This window comes from Leucopleurus acutus (genome assembly GCF_964270905.1).
Source record: "Leucopleurus acutus genome assembly, chromosome: 12".
Lineage (NCBI taxonomy): Eukaryota > Metazoa > Chordata > Mammalia > Artiodactyla > Delphinidae > Leucopleurus > Leucopleurus acutus.
In genome coordinates this window covers 38,265,653-38,284,524 of record NC_139154.1, presented here as the reverse complement: position 1 = coordinate 38,284,524, position 18,872 = coordinate 38,265,653, and the positions used below count along the sequence as shown (strand labels likewise).

General features: G+C 39.0%; 1 protein-coding gene across 2 annotated transcripts in view; it reads left to right on the top strand.

Moving 5' to 3' along the window:
* NBAS (NBAS subunit of NRZ tethering complex) overlaps window positions 1-18,872 on the top strand; it is a 339,942-nt gene that overhangs the window by 297,708 nt on the left and 23,362 nt on the right. For both annotated transcript variants that reach the window (XM_082852122.1, XM_082852121.1), the window contains 2 exons: window positions 14,322-14,461; window positions 18,137-18,275. In XM_082852122.1, coding sequence (XP_082708248.1) covers window positions 14,322-14,461; window positions 18,137-18,275 — 279 coding nt within the window. The remainder of the gene's footprint in view (window positions 1-14,321; window positions 14,462-18,136; window positions 18,276-18,872) is intronic.

Here is an 18,872-nt window from a genome sequence, read left to right as displayed (position 1 = left end):
TTGGATGTGAGTAAGTGTGAGAACTCAGGAGTTTGATTCAGAGAACAGGAAACATTGCTTCATCTTTTAGCATTTTTCACTCTCTCAATACACAGCATTATATGTGTTAATTGCTGCTCAGTTAAAACATTCTGAAAAATGTGCCTAGTAACTGCTGGTTGAACTGTACGCTATGTGAAACATTCATCGAAGATTCTTCAAGCGTCGATTATGCACCGTTCACTGTGCTACTCTCTGGGGTTAGAAAAAGAGACAAAGCAAATGGTAGTAAAGCGTTTGGGCTCTTCACCAGGTAGACCTGCATTCAAATCCCAGGTTCACCACTGACTAGCTCTGGGGACTTGAACTAGTTACTGACCCTCTTACAACCTCAGTCTCCTCATGTGTAAAATGGGAATAATATGTGTGAGGGTTAAATGGAATCGCACATGCGAAGCTCTGACTCCGGTCCAGGTAGATGGACGCTGTTGGTGTGGGGACTCTATCCGATGGAGAATGTAGATTTGGGAACAGAGAAGCAAGTCCTCTAAGTGCTTCGGTGCTGTGGTAAAAGTCTGCACGCTGCGTGGGCTCAGGAGGGCAGGCAGCTGTTCTGTCTGGAGGTGGTGAGGAAGACTGCTCTGAGGAGGGCATCCTTGACCTGAGTTCAGCACAGCTGGGTGTACGGTGTGGAAGCAAGAGCCACTGGGAGATGAAACTGGAGAGAAGCAGGTCAGACGGTGGAGCCGCCCCCGTGTCCTGCTCAGCTTTTACCCCAGTGACCCTAAGGCCTCCCGGAAAATTGGTGCCCAAGAAGCAGCGTGATCAGATCCGGGCTTTAGGAGAAGCCGTCTGACCTCTGCGTGAACACGGAACTGGAGGGGCACCAGTTAGGGGACAGAGGCTGTGGTCAGGTTGCCTGACCTTGGCCCTGAACTTTGTATCAGCTTCGAAGATGGAAGAGGATAGAAAAGAGAGCTGAAGGAGTTTCTACCAGTGGACTCAGTGACTGCTTGGGTGCAGGGGATGAGACACGAGGCCAGTGCCTTTCTGATCTCTGCTAAAGTTACCAGCGAGGAAGTGGTGCTCCTTAGCTAGCTAGGAAATACAGAAGAACCCGGTTTTGTGGAGAAAGACACGAAGTTCAGGGCTGTCAGTAGTGTGTTTTAAATCTCAACAGCACTTTTTTGGGGAGTGGGGGTGAAATAGGGAGGCCCTGTTTATCCCCTTCACGCAGGCAGATTGTCCTCGTAGCCTTACGTGGGTCTTAGTTCACAGCGACCACCTCCTGGGAAATAAACTTGAGTTTAGTAAATGTCACTGCATGGGGATGGCTTTGACTCCATCACAGGGCACCCTTCCCTGGGGTCTGTTCAGCCCAGTTGGCTTTGTTTATAGTGGGGCAGTTATATCCAAGTGCCCTTTGCTTAGTAGCAGTCGTGCTCCCAAGGAGCTGCATTGCCATTGTCTCTTCATTCCTCTAATGCGTTAGAGGGAAAAGTTGAAGAAAAATAGGGGGAAAGAAGCAGGAAACGTACAAGTGTTTGAATACCGGAGGGTGGTGCGGATGTGAGGTAGTTGGATGTCAGTTCTCTAATTTTTTTAACTTTTCATTTTGAAAATTTTATATTTAATACCAAAAAAATGATGTCAACTATACAAAGAATTTTACATATTCTTCATGTTGGTTCACCAAATATTACCATCTCAGATGACTACAGCTAACACTGATACAATACCTTCTCTCTTTTACCCATCATTCAGATTTTGTCGGTCGGCCCACTAATGTTTTTTTCTGATCCGAGTCCGGTGCAGGTCACACGTTGCACTTAATGCCGTGTCTCCTTAGGGTCCCGTAATCTGAAATAGTTCCTCATTCTTCCCGCCCCGCCTTTTATGACCTTGACATTTTTTAAAAAGCACTGGCCAATTATTTTATAAAATGCCACTAAATTTGAGTTTGTCTGAGTTTTGTTCGTGTATTCAGGTTGTGCTTTTTTTTTTTTTTTTTTTTCCCTTTGGTACGCGGGCCTCTCACTGCTGTGGCCTCTTCCGTTGCGGAGCACAGGCTCCGGACGCGCAGGCTCAGCAGCCATGGCTCACAGGCCCAGCCGCTCCGCGGCATGTGGGATCTTCCCGGACTGGGGCACGAACCCGTGTCCCCTGCATTGGCAGACTGACTCTCAACCACTGCGCCACCAGGGAAGCCCAAGTTGTGCATTTTTGGTGAGAATACCACAGAAGTGATTTTGGGTCCTTCCCACTACGTTATCTTAGGAGATATACAGTACTGTTGTGTTCCTTTACTGACAGTGTTCATTTTGATCACTTGATTGAGGTGGTGTCAACCATATTTCTTCTATATAAAATTACCTTTTTTCCCTTTGGGATTAATACATGTCTTGTGTTGAGGTACTTTGAGATTGTGTAAGGACTGTTTCTCGCCGTACTTTCACCAGCTAATTTTAGCATGCACTGATGATTGTCGCCTGAGTTAATGATCACTGTGGTGTCTCCCAAATGGTATTTTTTATCATTTGTTCTCCCCCGTATGTATTTATTCATTTATGTATTTATTTACATCACTACAAGCTCAAGGATTCTCATTTTGTTCTGCGGTTGTAATCTATTACTATCGCCATTTTAATGCTTTGCTCAGGTCTTCTCCTGCATCCTTTTGTCTTGTGCCCATCCCATCACTGTTTGAACCACAGATGTTCGAGACCCTCTTACACTTTCCCTGCCTGGAACTGGCTTCAGTCATTGACTTTAAAGAGCTTGATTTTTAAAATAAAGAGTGACATTTAGAAGCCAAGACTCGGGTGCTAGGTGTACTCACTGATGCAGTGGTGTTATAGTTTCTAGATCCTCTTAGGGGACAGAGCACACATATGTCTACATCTATTTTTATGTCTGTCTATATTCATTTTAAAAACCATGAGTTTGTATTGATCCTTCCAATTCCAATCCAGTTCCACACAGTTTAGTTTTCTCTCTTTCCTTATTTGTGAACTCCTTTCTCTGTCAGTGAGAAACTTGACTCTCATTATCCACAATGTATTTATTTATTTGCTTAATCCTAGAGTACACATAAAGTAGTTCTGGAAATTCCAGCCAACTTACTAGCTCGAATATTTGTGTAGAGCTCTTTTTGTCTTTAGCCTTAGAGTAATAGTACTCAGAAATCTTTTTTCAAGGTTACTTCTCCTTCCCTCTCTCTCTCCCTCCCTCCCCTTCTCTCTCTCTCTTTTTCACGCGCGCGCGCGCACACACACACACACACACACACACACACACACACCCCACCTCCACTGCGATTTGCTTATTCACTTATAGATAGATTAATTTTATATCTATTTGTATGGTTTTTGCTGTTCGTGTTTATTTCAATCATGGATCCACTTTCTGAATATGTGAAACATTTACATGGAATGTGAGAGAACATTCTTTGGAGTTTGGTATTCTTCCTTTTTCACTTACGATACTTTGAAGTTTAGACATTCTTGGCCTGTAATTGTGCTGAATGTATGGGTTTTATTTAGTTTATTTGTTCTTGTTCTTTTTGTTTTGGAGGATATGTGGTATTCTATATAGAGAATATATAGGAGGCCACATAACTCAATGGCCACCATTTTCTTCTACTACGCATAATTCTCTGGATAACTTCTAACTGTAATGAAAATAGATTCAAAATAAAAACTCTGGTCATTACAGCAGAAATCTGTTTTGACTTAAGCTGAGAAGATGCTTCACATACTATCAGTTTTCATGTTTTTTAGGGCCATCTATGAACCAAACATTAGGCTTTGTATGTGTATCTTATCATTCGAACCTCATAATAACCCTTTTTTTTGAATAAATAATAAAAAAATTTACTAGAAGTTATGTTTTCCTACATCCCTACAGGTGGAAGATTTTGTCCATAGAGAAATGGCAATCAGTTGTTTACAGTTGATGTTTACATAGGGATATTAGCATATTTAAAATGTTTTCAGACAAAATGAGCAGAATGTCCTGGTGTAATACAATATGCAAACAACATCACATTTTTAAATTTTTTTTTTTTTTTTTTTGCGGTACGCGGGCCTCTCACCATTGTGGCCTCTCCCATTGCAGAGCACGGGCTCTGGATGCGCAGGCTCAGCGGCCATGGCTCACGGGCCCAGCCGCTCCGTGGCATGTGGGATCTTCCCGGACCGGGGCACGAACCCGTGTCCCCTGCATCGGCAGGCGGACTCTCAACCACTGCGCCACCAGGGAAGCCCAACATCACATTTTTAAAAGATGCAGTTACTGGAATAAATTTTAGGATGTATACTGGATAGATAATTCTGTATTATGCAACATTTGAAATTAGCCGTGTTGGCAAAAAAGATGTTTCGGTGTGGACTTCCATGATTCCGGTCAAGGACGAGTCAGTGGTGGAACATGTCATTAAACACAGAACAGTAGAGAAGCTGATTATAAGACAAAGTCATGGATCCATTTTTTTAATGAGGAATTTTGTTGCTTACATAATTATCAAGGCAGCCAAATTAGCATAGTTACAAGAAAAAAGGAAATTTCCTAAATCACAGGAAGATTTTGACGCAGGTCTCCCTGTGATATCACTATGAAACTGATACAAATCATAATAACCCTTTTGATGGAAGTGATCTTATCATTCCATTCAACACATGAGCAAATAGGCTCAGAGTAGTTAAGAAATCTTTATAGTACCTCTGCTAGAACATAGCAGAATGATGTATAATAATGAACTGCCAATACTGTGGCTGCCATAGTAGCTCAGTGTTAACTCAGTGTTAGATACCTATAGAGGTGTGTGTGTATGTATGTATATTGTCCTGTATTATGTTATATATTATATTATGTTATATTATTTTCAAAGTACCCTGATAGGTTAGGTATTATTACCTTATTTTTACAAATGAAAGCACTAAGGCTTGGTGAGGTGTTTTTACATGGTCACAGAGCTATGAGGTGGCAGGGCCAGTATTCCACCTGAGTCTGAATGATACACTACAGTGAAAGCATTTCCAGCTCCATGAATTATTCTATTAATACTTTATCAACAGTAACTATAAAACAAAGTCTGGCCTTAAAAGATTGGCTTGTATAGCAGTTCTTTAAAGTAAACGTGTATTTATGGAGACCCTTATGGCGTGATTGATTATTTGTCCTAGAGAAAAAATTTGTAAGGCAAATCTTCTTATTTTAAAACGAAGTATTTTCCCCCTCTCATATGTCTCACTTAAAAATGTTTTCATTAAATATTATATTTAGCCGTGTGGAAATATGTGTTGAAGTTACAACAGCACTTACGGAGAGTGATTATGGAATGCTTTATTGTGTAATTTCTATCTTTTGAGATACAATAAATTAAGTAGGCTGTAGAACGTGGCTCATAAGTGTGCTTGCTAGCTTTTTGTGTATGTTTATGTGTTTATGCACCGCACATACAGCCTCAAACATCTGGAAAACCCTTTGGAACTTAATTCTTTCATTGGGCTTCCCCCCCCTCCCAAGGGCATGCTTGCTGTGCCCTAGGAGAGACTTTTTATGGCAATAGAGAACCATTTATTCTTGAGGAGTTCACAAATATACAATGATATACAATATCATTTTCCTAGTATACCTTAGGAGAGAAGCAGAGGCTAAATGTTTGTGCTCATCGCCAGACCTAGAGGCAAAGGTGGGAAATAATTCAGTCTCTCATTTCTTTGTTCCTTATCCGTACACCCTCTCTTGGGTAGATATTCTTCCCTCCGCGTGGGCTAGGGAAGGCTGTTTGAACCTTCAGGCTGTCTCAACAACACATTTTGCCTTTATTATAAGCAGTGCAAGATATAGTACTTATGAAATTCTCCCAGTAGCTACATCTATTCTTTAGTTCTCTGCCATAGAAATGGGAAAATCTCCTAGAAGATAGCTATCCTACTTTTAGTATTTAAACTTTAGTCCTATTTCCACAATTTTATGTTTTCTATTTAATAAAACTTATAAATACTCAGAAATGGACATGATCGTAATTTACGTTCTGTTTATATTCTCTTATCTAAGAATAATAATCAGTTACTGTAGTTAATAGTAATAATACTGTGTACTGAGTACTTACTGTGTGCCAGATACTGGTGTAAGCACTGCTGAGATTGGTGGGGTAAGTGTAACAGCTTCTGACTAAGTCCAGCAGAAGCTTATGACTTCTTTGTCTTCTAGAAATTTGACTTTCCTTCACCAGAGATCTTGATTAGACCCAGTGGACACAACAGACAGTGTTGGCCACCAGAAACCTTATAAAAGGAGTAGCTGTAACATACAAGGGTCTAGTATTCTAGAGATCATTTCTGTTACCTTTTCATATTTCTGTATATCTATTGAAGTAGGGATTTTTGTTTGTTTTGTATTTTGAAGCCCTGTGTACAGAAAGCTCAGTCTGACTTTACTGTGTTCGTGAATGGAGTTGCACAGTGCCTTGGTAACTTTAAATCAGGTGTCATCATATGAGCCTTTTAGAACAGCTCATAAACTCACATTCAGGATAGGAATATGGTGGCTAATGATACTACTATCAGTAATAATCCTCTACATGTTGGTAATTTTTTTCTATTCATAAAGTACTTTCATATGCATTAATACCTTGTTCGTGTTTACAGATATCTGAAGATAAGGTAAGCTGCTATCAATGCCTATAGGAAGGTGCCGATTTCAGGAGAGGTGCCTCAGTTTAAGACAGTCATGTTCACTTTCAAGCAGCCTCAGAGAAATTTGAGGTTAAAGCTGTTCTCATCTGAGAATAAGTGACTCGGTCCACTCTTTCAAGGACAGTGACTCTGTGTCAGCTGCTTGACAGATTGACTTACCTCAAGGGCTGAAGTCACCCAATTCAATGAGGAGAGAAACATCAGTTTCAGAGACAAAAGGGAAAGAAATATTCTTATGTTTGAGTCACATTCGAATTTTGCCCTTTAAAATCCTGTGATACTTAGTTACTGGTGTCAGTATGGAGTCGTCACCAACTCTATGATGCCTGTAAAACAGTGAACATTTTCACCCCCTGCTCACTGGGGAAGGGACAGAAGTGTTAAAACAGATACATGTTCCTTTTGTTTTCACTGGGGAAAAGGACAGGGTAAAACAAAGTGTAGGAAAAAAAATAGCAGTTTCTCTCAATTTTATTTTTACTGCTCTTTGGAAGGCATGCTTAAGAGTCATTTCAAATACTCTAATTGTTGCACAAATAAATGAGACTTTAAAAAGAGATAAAAGTTAACCCGTGATTCCATTATCCTAAAATAGCCATGTTTCTCTGTATTCTTTTTCTGTCCTGCCTAATCTATAGGCATAATTCTTGTTAGAAGAAATCATGGCACACATCCAGCTTTCTGCTTTTTTATATCTAGTGTATTATACAGATGATAATATAAATAATACCCATCATTTAGTGTGTGCCTACCATGTGCCAGCCTCTTGCTAGCTATCTTATTTGTATCCTCTTATTTAATGTTCACAACCGTGATATAAATATGAAGGATCTTCATCTTACAAAAGAGAAAATTAAGCCTCAGAAAGGTCCAGTAATGTCTCCAAAATAAACATTTTTCCATATTGCTTTGACTTTACCAACACTGTTTTAAAAGCTTCGCATTTAATTGAATTGCCCTTTATTATTTATTTTAGAGTCTCTTTATGGTAGTATGTTATGAAGTATGTTATGAAGTCCTTATGAAGTATGTTGGAGCATTTGATAGCCACCTACAGTTAGTTTTTCCTCTCTTTTAAAATACATTCTATAGTCATTTCATATTCTGTTTGGATACCGAAGTCATTTCTCTGTACCTCTTATACTTTTATGAAATATAGTTAGATACTGGGAATATATATTTCAATACGGACTGCAGTACTTCTCAGAAAAGAGAGGATCTGATTCTTTCATAGGTCCACATTCATGCTCAGCCAGGGGCCTTGTTTCGGCGTATCTTAGGGAATTTTAGCCCCATGATATTAATATAAATCACATGCTCTCACAGCCTCTGTGAGCCTCTGAGATGTGTTTGCTTTAACTTTTGTTGTCTCAGAGCAATACTTCTCTCCCTAAATTTTTTTTTTAGATAATTTGTCAGATTTATGACATAGTGATTTTCTTCAACTGAAGGTTGTTTGAATTTTTTTACCATTAATGAGCACTATTACTAGTTGTGATATGAAAATGTATTGGGACGAAACCATCTGATAGAAAGTATGTAGATAACATCAATATTTTTATGATATTTTTTACCAAAAAATGTGTACTGATCATTTGCTGTGCTTCATGTTCCCTGCTGATCACTAGGATTTTAATTACAGCTGACTTTTTTAACACTAAAAATTTGAAGGCATTTTCATTAAAATTAAAACCAAAACAAGAATGCCCAATATCATTATTATTTTGCAGCGTCCTAGTCAATGTAGCAAGACAAGAAACAGAAGTAGGAGCTATAACTTTTTAAAAAGTCAAACTTACCATTATTATAGATTGTATCATCCTAATTTCTGGAAAACCCAAGAAAAATACTGAAAATGACTAGAAGTAGTAAGTGGAACTTATTATAAGGGCTGAAATCAATGATAGAAGAATACATAGTATATGTGAAAATAACTCAAGTCACTGGCATAGGGGCTTAGTATATATGGGTCTAATTATAAAGACGTACCTTTTTTTTTTTTTTCGGTACGCGGGCCTCTCACTGTTGTGGCCTCTCCCGTTGCGGAGCACAGGCTCCGGATGCGCAGGCTCGGCGGCCATGGCTCACGGGCCCAGCCGCTCCGCGGCACGTGGGATCTTCCCAGACCGGGGCGCGAACCAGTGTCCCCTGCATCGGCAGGCGGACTCTCAACCACTGCGCCACCAGGGAAGCCCAAAAGACATACCTTTTTAAACTTAGTGTGTCATCATTTTCTTAAATAAATTTTACAGTAAATATTACTCTTCAAAAGAAGAAGTATTAACTCTTTGGTCATCTAGAAAACCATGTTTAGGAACCTTCACTTAATACTCTTTTCTAAAGAACAGAGTTTGGCATTAAGATAGACTAGTCTTGGACTCTTTCCCAGCAGGATGGGTTGTAAACGTCTCAAAAAACTGCTGAGAGACAATTCTCCATGGACTTCTCACGTTTCTCCAAGTCTTATGAGCAGAGGCACTTTGCTTATCCCTGGATCTTCACGGTTTTCTCTTATGTTTTTTTTTCCTAAAGATTTATAGTTTTACATTTAACATTTAATACATTTAAATCTCTTATCAACTTTGAATAATTTTTGCATTAAGTGTAAGATTTGGGTTGAGGTTTATTTCCCTTTTTTGCCTAGGGATATCCATTTCCTCCAGCACCATTTGTTGAAAACACTATCTGGCCTCCAATGAAATGCTTATGCCCTTGGTCAAAAATAAGTTGGGTATATTTGCTGCTGGGTTCTCTATTCTGTTCTTTTGATCTTTGTCTCTATCGTTCTACCAATACCACTTATCTTTCTTACTGTAGCTAAATAATAAATCTCAATATCAAGTAGAGGTATTCCTCCCACCTTATTCTTCTTTGCCAAGATAGTTTTAGCTATTCTAGGGAATGTCTTTCCATTTACATTTTATAAAAGCTTGTCTAAATCTACAAAAAAACGTTCTGGGATTTTGATAGACATTGTATTAAACCTGTAGATCAGTTTAGAGAGAATTGACATCTTTACTAGGTTGAGTCTTTCCATCCATGAACACAGTGTATCTCTTCATATATTGATTTCTTTCATCAGCATTTTATATTTTTTTAGGATATATATCCTGAACATGTAAATTTTAAAATTTTCTTTGAAGCAATTATAAATGGTATTATGTTTTTATTGTCAGTTTTCACTTGTTCATTGTTAGTATATAGAAATGAGGTCGATTTTTCTGTGTTGATTTTGTCCTGTGCCTTTGCTGACTCATTCATTAGTACTAGGGTTTTTTTTGTTTTTGTTTTTTTTTAAGTAGATCTCTTGAATTTTCTATGTAGACAACCATGTTATCTGCAAATAGAATTTTATTTTTTTCTTTCTAATATGTATGCCTTTTATTTATTTTTCTTGCCTTATTGCAGTGGCTAGAGCTCCTAGTATGATGCTAAATAAGAGTGGTAGGAGTGGACTTCCTTGTCTTGGAGTATAATGTGGAACTATCACTTCTGTTTGGGCCACTTTACCTTTCTGCTTTTAAATATCATTGCCTTGATTATCAGTTGGTGTTATAATCTTTGCTTTAATCATCAAATATAATTTAGAAAATTTATATAAAAAAGGATAGTCTATTGTATTTACCCATATTTCTGCTTTTTGTATTCTACGTTCTTCCTTCTGATGTTCCAAAGTTCCTTCTTCTATCATTTCCTTTCTGTTTGAAGAGCTTCCTTTAGCTAGTTGTTAAGATGAGGGCTGTTGGTAACAGATTCTTTTAGTTTTCCTTATCTGAAAATGTTTTTATTTTCCTTTTTTTCCTAAAGGGTAGTTTTTCTGTATATAGAATTTTCAATTGACAGTTCTTTTAACACTTGAAGAATGTTGTGCCACTTCTTTCTGGCCTCCATCGTTTCAGATGATTAATCCCGTTATTCAAATTGTTGTTCTTTCTTAGGTAATGTGTTGTTCTGGGTGCTTTCAAGATATTTTCCCTTGCCTTTTGTTTTCAAGAGTTTAATTGGGTTGTGTCTTGGAATGGATTTCTTTGGACTTACCCTTTCTGGGGTTAGCTCAGCTTCTTGAACCTGTAGATTCATATCTTCCACCAAATTTGAGAAGTTGTTAGATATCATTTCTTAAAATACTCTTTCAGCTCCACTTTCTTTCTCCCTTTCTTCTGGAATTCTGAGAAATGACCTTACCTGCGATGTCTTCTGTTTCTAGGTGAGGAGTCAGGAAACACTGGGTCTAAGTGTCTTCCTTCTGTTGGTGAAGGAACACAGGATACCCTCCTGCTGTATTGTTCCTCAAGTCCTAGGGTCCCAAACTAGTTTGCTTTCTTTTTTCCTACCTTTAAGAGTTCTCATTTGGTGTCTCATTATTTTCATAGTTTATAGTTGTGCTTAGCAGAGAGGAGTAGGGAAAAATGGGTCAAAGCCATTTTGTCCAAGCTGGAAGTTCCTTGTATATGTTTACCTTTTATATTTCTTTATACAAAAATTCATTTTGAGTTTTAGTTACCAGAATTTATTTTTAAAGCCTTATAGACATGATGAACAAGATAAGCTTATGTCATTTTGGTAAGTTTTGATAAATTTAGTTATTTTAATATGTGGACACAAGTCCTAGATGAACACTTGTCTATCAGAGTATATAATGATTATCCAACAAAGTATATTCTTTATCATGTGTTAAAAAAAAAACAAACATGTGCTCAAGTTCATTTTTAGTCCCATTTTCTTCTCAAATAAGGTAAAGCTTTCATAGCTACAGCGATAGAATTTAAAACTGATTTCTTAAGAGCTGAGTAATAACAATTTGACATCCTTTTTGATAACAAGGGAGTATGCAAGTGTCCATACACAAAATGGATAATTGTGTTAAGTTACTACATTTTTCACATTTGTATTTTAAACATGGGTGTCAATACTCTGAAAAATAAGTTACTAATAATTGAAATGATTAGTGAGGATTCAGGAGAAAATGTTTCCTGACAAAGCCATACTCTTACAATTCTGTGTACATGTGAGAAGGGCATTGTACAAAACACTTATTAGCAAACACGTTTTTTAAAATGGAAACTAATATTTGTACACTAATATAAAAACAAACAGAGAGAGATCTAATTTCTAGTTTCTAGTTTCTCTTTCCTTCCCTTATGATACAGTTCATGCCCTAAAAATTTACAAGCTATTATAGTTTCTGAAAAGAAAGAAATCTAAATGATATTGAAAACATGAATCACTTTTTCCTAATCTCTTCATTTTCATGATATGGCTGCATTTCATGTAAGGGAGAATCATCTTGTTATTAATTATACTGCAGTTAATTAAAGAAACTGGAATATTGGCACTGCTGGGAGACAGAGCATTCAGTTGTTTAAAAAATATTTTTTTAAGCACAAAACCTTCTCTACAAATAAACTCAGATTATAACTCAGAAAGAAGAAAGCAGCCATTTACCCTGCTGCGGACCTCCAGACACCTCCTTAGAACTCCTGGGACATCAGGGATTTTGGGAGCCCAATTTTCAGACGAGGAAAAATGAGACTCAAAACAAGGGGCTTTATTGAAATCACATAGCTAACCGCGAGGCATCATTGGTTGAAACATAATGTCAATACACATGCTACCTCTGGGTCTTTTTTAGTGATTTCCTTTTGGTGGGATCTTTTTTTAAAACCTTACATCTATCTCCAATAAAAAAAGAACAGCCAAAAATTTATGGTAACTCCATGAATATTTAATATAGTTCTGCGTTACAAGATTTTATAAATAAATTATCTTCATTCATTTGTATATCCATTCATTATTTCATCCATTCACTAAATAAGTACGGTGCATTTACTCTATATCAGGTATTATTTTACGTAGTGGGGATAAACCAGTGAACAAATAAGTTTCTGTTTTCTCAAACAAATATGCAATATGTCACGTACTTGTAAGTGCTAAGAAGGAAAATAAAGGTGAGGGAGATAGATAGGGGTGGGGGAATATGCTACTTTGGGGAGGGGGGTAGTTACGCAGTGTGTTCCCTCAAAAAGTGACATTTGAGAGATTTGAAAGAAATGAGAGAATGAGCCATGCAGGTATCTGAAGAAAGAATGTGCCAGGCAGAGGAAGCAGATCCAAGTTCCCCAGGTGGAAGCGGGAGTGATGAATGCACAGAGCGCCTGGGAGGCCCCAAGGCTGGAGAGGAATTGAAGGTGGTGAGGTCAGATAATGACAGATGGATGTCTTGAGTTTGAGAGGGCTTTGTTTTTTTTTTAAACCTTTCTTTATAAATAGGCAAGAAAATATTGCCAAACTCCCAGTTAGACTACTAATTTAAATAATTCAGAGCTTCTCTAGCTTACTGAGTCCTCTAGCTTCAGAACATCCTGATCTGAGTATAATTATATATCAGCTCTGCTGCTTGCTAGCCATGTTACCAGGACAGATAAGCCCGTTTCTTCATCTGTAGATTGAGGTTAAAAATACCTGTGCAGTTCTCCATACAAAACTGTTGGAAGGATCAGCTAACTTACTGTATTATAAAATTATTTTAAAAACAAGAAAAAGCTTTTGGGTTATTATTCCGTGGAAGAATGACATGGGGCTTTAAGTCAGGTTTGGAAGGATCTGAATGGTCACTGTGTGAGGAAGACTCCACGTGGTAATTACCAATAATTTCATTGTACATATCAACTTTTGTGAAAATGCAGAATTCATGGTATAACTTTTTCAGGTGACTGCTGGGGTCAGAGCCAGGGTGACCATTAAATCAAATGTTTTGGAAACATGCATTAGTATAGACAATTTAGCAAATATATAGGTAGCCATCTGTTCTCATTATTCTTTCAGAGTATCATCATCTGAGTCCAAATATAGAGAGTCTATGTTGGGAGAGGCTAGGAAACAAGAGAACCAGCTTTTGGCTTGCTTTTATATTTAAAACTGCTTTCTAACTTAAAAAAAAGCAAACATTTTATTCACAGAGGTGTTGGAGATACGACTTGCTTGAGGACTGCCTCAATGTAAAAGAAGTATCATTTGGTTATTCAGTGAGAGGAAAAATTAGTATTTTTAGTTGATAGACTTCTTTTGCACGAGAAATGGAGATGTGAATAAAAGTTATTTTACTTTGTTTTGATTTATAGCAAAAAACAATTCCATGTCAAATGTACTTTAGTAAAATCTTTACTTTCAAATTAGAGAAATTTTCTAGACAATGTGAAGATTTAGCGATACTCATTCTAAAATGAAAATTAGCAATGCAGGATAATTTAAATTAAAAACATTGGCTAACATTGAGTATGGTGAACTATTATAATTTCACATGAAACAGTTCAGTATTTTAACATAACATACCTTGAATGCCAATAAGCCAGTTCTATGGAAGTCTACTTGTTTGAATTTATTTTGCTAAAGAATGTTAAGAACCTTCCTGTGACTTCGTTCTAAGCAATTTTTAACATAGATATTTGAAGCTGGGTAAAACGTAGAGCTCTTGAAGGTTTTGGGGGGAGTAGGGGTGGGGGAGATGTTGTTGAATTTCCCCTTGACACACTGTAAAAGTTTCCGAAAGAGCATTTAATCAAAATAATCAAATTTGAATTTTTCCGGACAGCAATTCCGTGGCCTTTGCTGTGGGTTTCAAGTGTGTGTTCCGCCTTCCAGGTGGACGTAACTGACACGGAGGATGAAGAGAAGCGCTACTCGCTCTTTGTGGAGCTCCTGGAGGCCAGTCACCGAGAGGTCGAGTTCCAGCACCTGGTTTTGCTCCTGCAGGCTTGGCCGCCTGTGAAACGGGAATATACGTGAGTATTAACATAAAAGTAGACTTCTACTATTTGTCTAGACTCTAGGTTTAAAAAATCACTACCTTCAGAAGAGCCAATGAAAGAAATATATAAAATCAGTATAAACCTTTAGATGAAGTTAGAATTGTTTTTCTTGAAATATCACAGTTTCTTTCCATTTCTCCTTACCCCTAAAGCCAAATACTTTATTCAGAAATAGACAGTGCTTGATAATAACATCTGATTTAGGATGTCAGCAAAATAATTTTGTGCCAGTATTTTCACCAGGACATGTTTTGACGCTCTTTTAACACGGCTTACAATGCTAACTTGAGAATCCATGGGGAATAAATTGATAATTCCCATTTATTGAGAACACAGTGTTATGTGCAGTTGACATACACTGTCAAGTCACACAGCAAAGCTACACGGGAAGGTGATGTTACCGAATTTTACGGATGAGAACATGGAAGCTCAGAAGTTCAACAGCTTCAGGCAGCACCTGGCCCTGAGACGGAGGAGACAGAGTTCCAACAGCTGCTGGAACCTCCACAGCCCGTGCTGATCCTGTGTGTCAGGCTGCAGCCACCACTAGAGCTGCCCCGGTAGGCACACAGTCCCTGTGCTGCCGGCCAAGGAGTCCTTTGGAAGAAGTGGCCAGATTTCCTCTGAGCACATATGCTGTCTGTCAAGAACTGCTGCTCCTCTGGCAAAAAACGAGAGCATCCGCGCTTCTGTTGCGAATGTCTCGGCGGCCGGGACTCACCTTGCTCTTCCCGCGTCGGCCAGCACTTGGTGCACCCAGACCAGTACATGTCTCCACACCTCAGATGTACACAGAAGGATGTTTTCTCGAAATGATTCCGTGAGCAGTTCAGGAGCGCTAAGGAACCTCTGGGCAAGCCCCTTTACCTTCACCCTCAGACGAGACCGTTAGGAATTCCTGAAGCAAACCAAGGAGGGGGGGCATTTTGGTTTGGTTTGTTTTTTTAACCAAGTGTTTTCAGAAAGGCAAGAAGCGTCTCTTAGATCTCAAGCATCTGTGGCAGCGCTGGCGTGCTGACATCTGCGCTTGAGCATAGGTTCTTACCTTCACTCTAAAACCGTGCAGTGCAAGCTCCCACATCGTAAAAGCTTTGGTGTCGCTTGTGACAGTACCTTGAAACAGCATTTCCATTTGGTTCCCAATTATCTTGGCAGAGCTGCCTCAGGACCTGGGGGTGCTTGTTAAAAACACAGTCCCATGCTTGGCTCGCCGAGTCCAACTCTCGGTACCGGGGCCTGGGCCTCAGTTTCTAAACAGCTCCTAGGAGATGATAATGGGAAACAGATGTGGGACCCACTAATTACATTGTCAGTAATGCTTCCCTTTTTTAGAAGATCGTGAGAGTTGAATTATAGATTTCTCCATACACTCAAAATGGATCTCTGAGTCTAAAGAGAATTTTTCAAATTGAAAGTATGATGCTTCCGGTAGATTAGTTAACTGTGGTTCTACAGTTCCTTTTACTTCTGGAACACTGACCATTGCAACTCACTCACTTACCCACGAGAAGCAAACTCGGCTTACTTAAAACACTTCCTGCATTTAAAACATTTAATGCATTTGTAGACAAAAAGATACTCATTTTCAAACATATATTCTTGCTTTTGTAGTCCTGGGTGAAATTTGTAAGTTGCTAGTAACCTGTGTTTTACAGACTTCCTTTATGAAATCATTAGCATCAGAACCAAGCATTACCGGAGTCCACTTAACCCTCTTACCAGCTGTGTCTCCTCTACCTAAGCGATAACCAGTTATACATACATATTTGACTTAATAATAAGTCAAATAAAGTCCATTTCTGCTTCTTTCCTGGCTCAAATTGGTGTTTTAGCACAGGAGAACGTATGAGGGAACACTTAAAACAGGTCCTTAAAAGTACTTGGGAATACCTTTTTTCCCCCAGACAATCCAACGTATGACTCCAGCACTTCCAGAACAACCAGAAAAGGGGAGAGGAGCGTGGGGAGCGGGGAGGGAGGGGTAGTGTGGCGATGACTGAATGTTGCCGATCAACATGGTAAAGTCAAAAATTGGACTTTCAAGAACTTTGCTTGATCCACATGACCGCTAATTTACTGGTACCAACTTTGGAGTTTGGGTTTTAGTCCCTTGTCAGAACATGTATGGAAAGCATAATAGATTTGCATTAGGGAAGATCCATAGTTTTCCTCCAGTGTATCACAGCTGGCTGGTGTAAAATACATGTTTTTAACTTTTTATTTTATATTGGAGTATAGTTGATTAACAATGTTGTGATAGTTTTAGGCATATAGAAAAATGATCCAGTTAAACATATACATGTATCCTTTTCCAAATTCTTTTCCCATTTAGGTTGTTACATAATACTGAGCAGAGTTCCCTGTGCTATACAGTAGGTCCTTGTTGGTTATCCATTTTAAATACAGCAGTGTAAATCTAAAAAGAAATGGTGCAGATGAACTTATATACAAAACAGAAACAGACTCACAGACTTGGAGAACAAACTTATGGTTACCAGAGGGGAAGGGTAGGGAGAAGGGATAGTTAGGGAGTTTGGGATTGACCTGTACACACTGGACAATATGTTTTGATAGTTGTTGTAAAAGCCACTGGGATGCACTGTGCAATTCTGCTTCAGGGAGGTGGCCTGTTAGGGAAAACCCCAGGAGAACTGAATCCAGACTTTAAAGAGGAAAGCAGAGGGCGAGTCCTCTAGTGTACGAAGACTCATCCGTCAACCAGATGCTCCCTGAGCTTTGTTTGTACCTTGAAATAAGCAGCATTCGTTGTCCTCACAAGTTGTTAGTTTGAGCTGAGACACAAAGGCTTTGCCAAAGGCTAGTATTCTGAGTCCCCTTGTTGTTGCACTTGATGTTTTTCTCAGGCACAAGGAATGAAATTCTTTCCAGGGAGGGACCATCCTTTGGTGTTCGGTGGCGAGAAGCTAGTGCTGTGCTAATGAGACAACAGACTCTTAATAAAGAGTAAAATTATTTTAAAATGTTGTAAGTAAAATCAGTACCCCAGAATGAATGTACCTTTCACTTGTCTCTTGAAATATAAATCGTGATGTTTTTATGAAGTCAAGGTAGGGGCTGCCAGAGAAGGGAAACAAAAGGCAAACTTTTGTGCTTTTATGTCTCAGAAATAAGAGAAGTAACTAGTAAGATGTGCCTGCTGTTGAGAGCGATACTTCACAATGGCAAACGTCATTCATTAAGCAATGCAAGCCTGCAAGGAAAACATTAAATTGCCTTTTCGCCGTGAGAAGAACCAAGGCCCAGAAGGGTTGGGTGGCGTCCCCAGAACAATACAACTAGGCTGAGAGCGTAGAAGTCACTTCTGTGACTCGCGCAAGCAGTCAGGGAGCCGGAATGTCGGCCTGAGCTGCTGGGCTTCAAAGCAGTCTGAACTGGTTGGCGTCCACCCACTGGCTCCATGCTGCTGGGGCACTTGTCCATACCACAGCAAGCTCTTTCCCCTCTGTGAGCTGGTGTCTTTTCTCCAAGACAGACGTGAAGGAACACATCGTGCAGGTTATGACTGCAATTTGCCAAAAGCATTTTACTTGAAAAAGTGGGGTTTCTTTTCTATTTTAAAATTTCTTAACACAATTGTTATAAGTTTCGTCGTTTCCCATGCCTTGCATTTTTCTCCCTTCGAACCAGCATAACCAATAATCCGTGGGTGAGACTGGCTACAGTGATGCTAACCAGATGTACGGCGGAGAACAAGGAAGGGCTGGGGAATGAAGTTTTGAAAATCTGCCGCTCTTTATATAACACCGAACAGATGCTCCCTGCAGAGGTGAGTGGGTATTTCAAGTGGCTTTCCTGGGGGATATCCCTTTCCTTTTCCCAGCTCTTTGGTGTAAACAATACCAGTGACTGTACTTGGGGAACATTTAGCTTAAGTTATCGGTAGGGAAAGTAAAGCCCATAATTTGTGACCGATCAAATGAAGAAAAGCAGGGCTAAAAGGATTCTTTGAGGTCATTTTCTCTTTGTTGGAGCTCTGAAGCAGTTTTCCTTTTACAAGTCCCAGAGCAGAACCCAGTTTTCTGGGTTTTTTGGGTGCCCTTTTATGTCTGACTCAAGTTTCTGTTCTAAGAGGCCACGGTAGCTCAAGTGTCCTGTCTGGCTGACCCAGGCCAGTTGGTAACATAGCAGCTACCTTAGCACTCCTCGGCAGGTAACCAGACACTCTGATTTTCACATACTTTTTTGACATCATCGTAATAAGATTGCATAACCACAATATTTATTCTCTGTGAACACGGTAAAAACTCAGCCACCTCCATGTTGACCTTGTTCTCTATTTGATCCTATAATATGTGTCCCAGAGATATTTGTGTAATATATATGTAAATTTGTACATTCTAAAATAAGCACATATTAACTACAG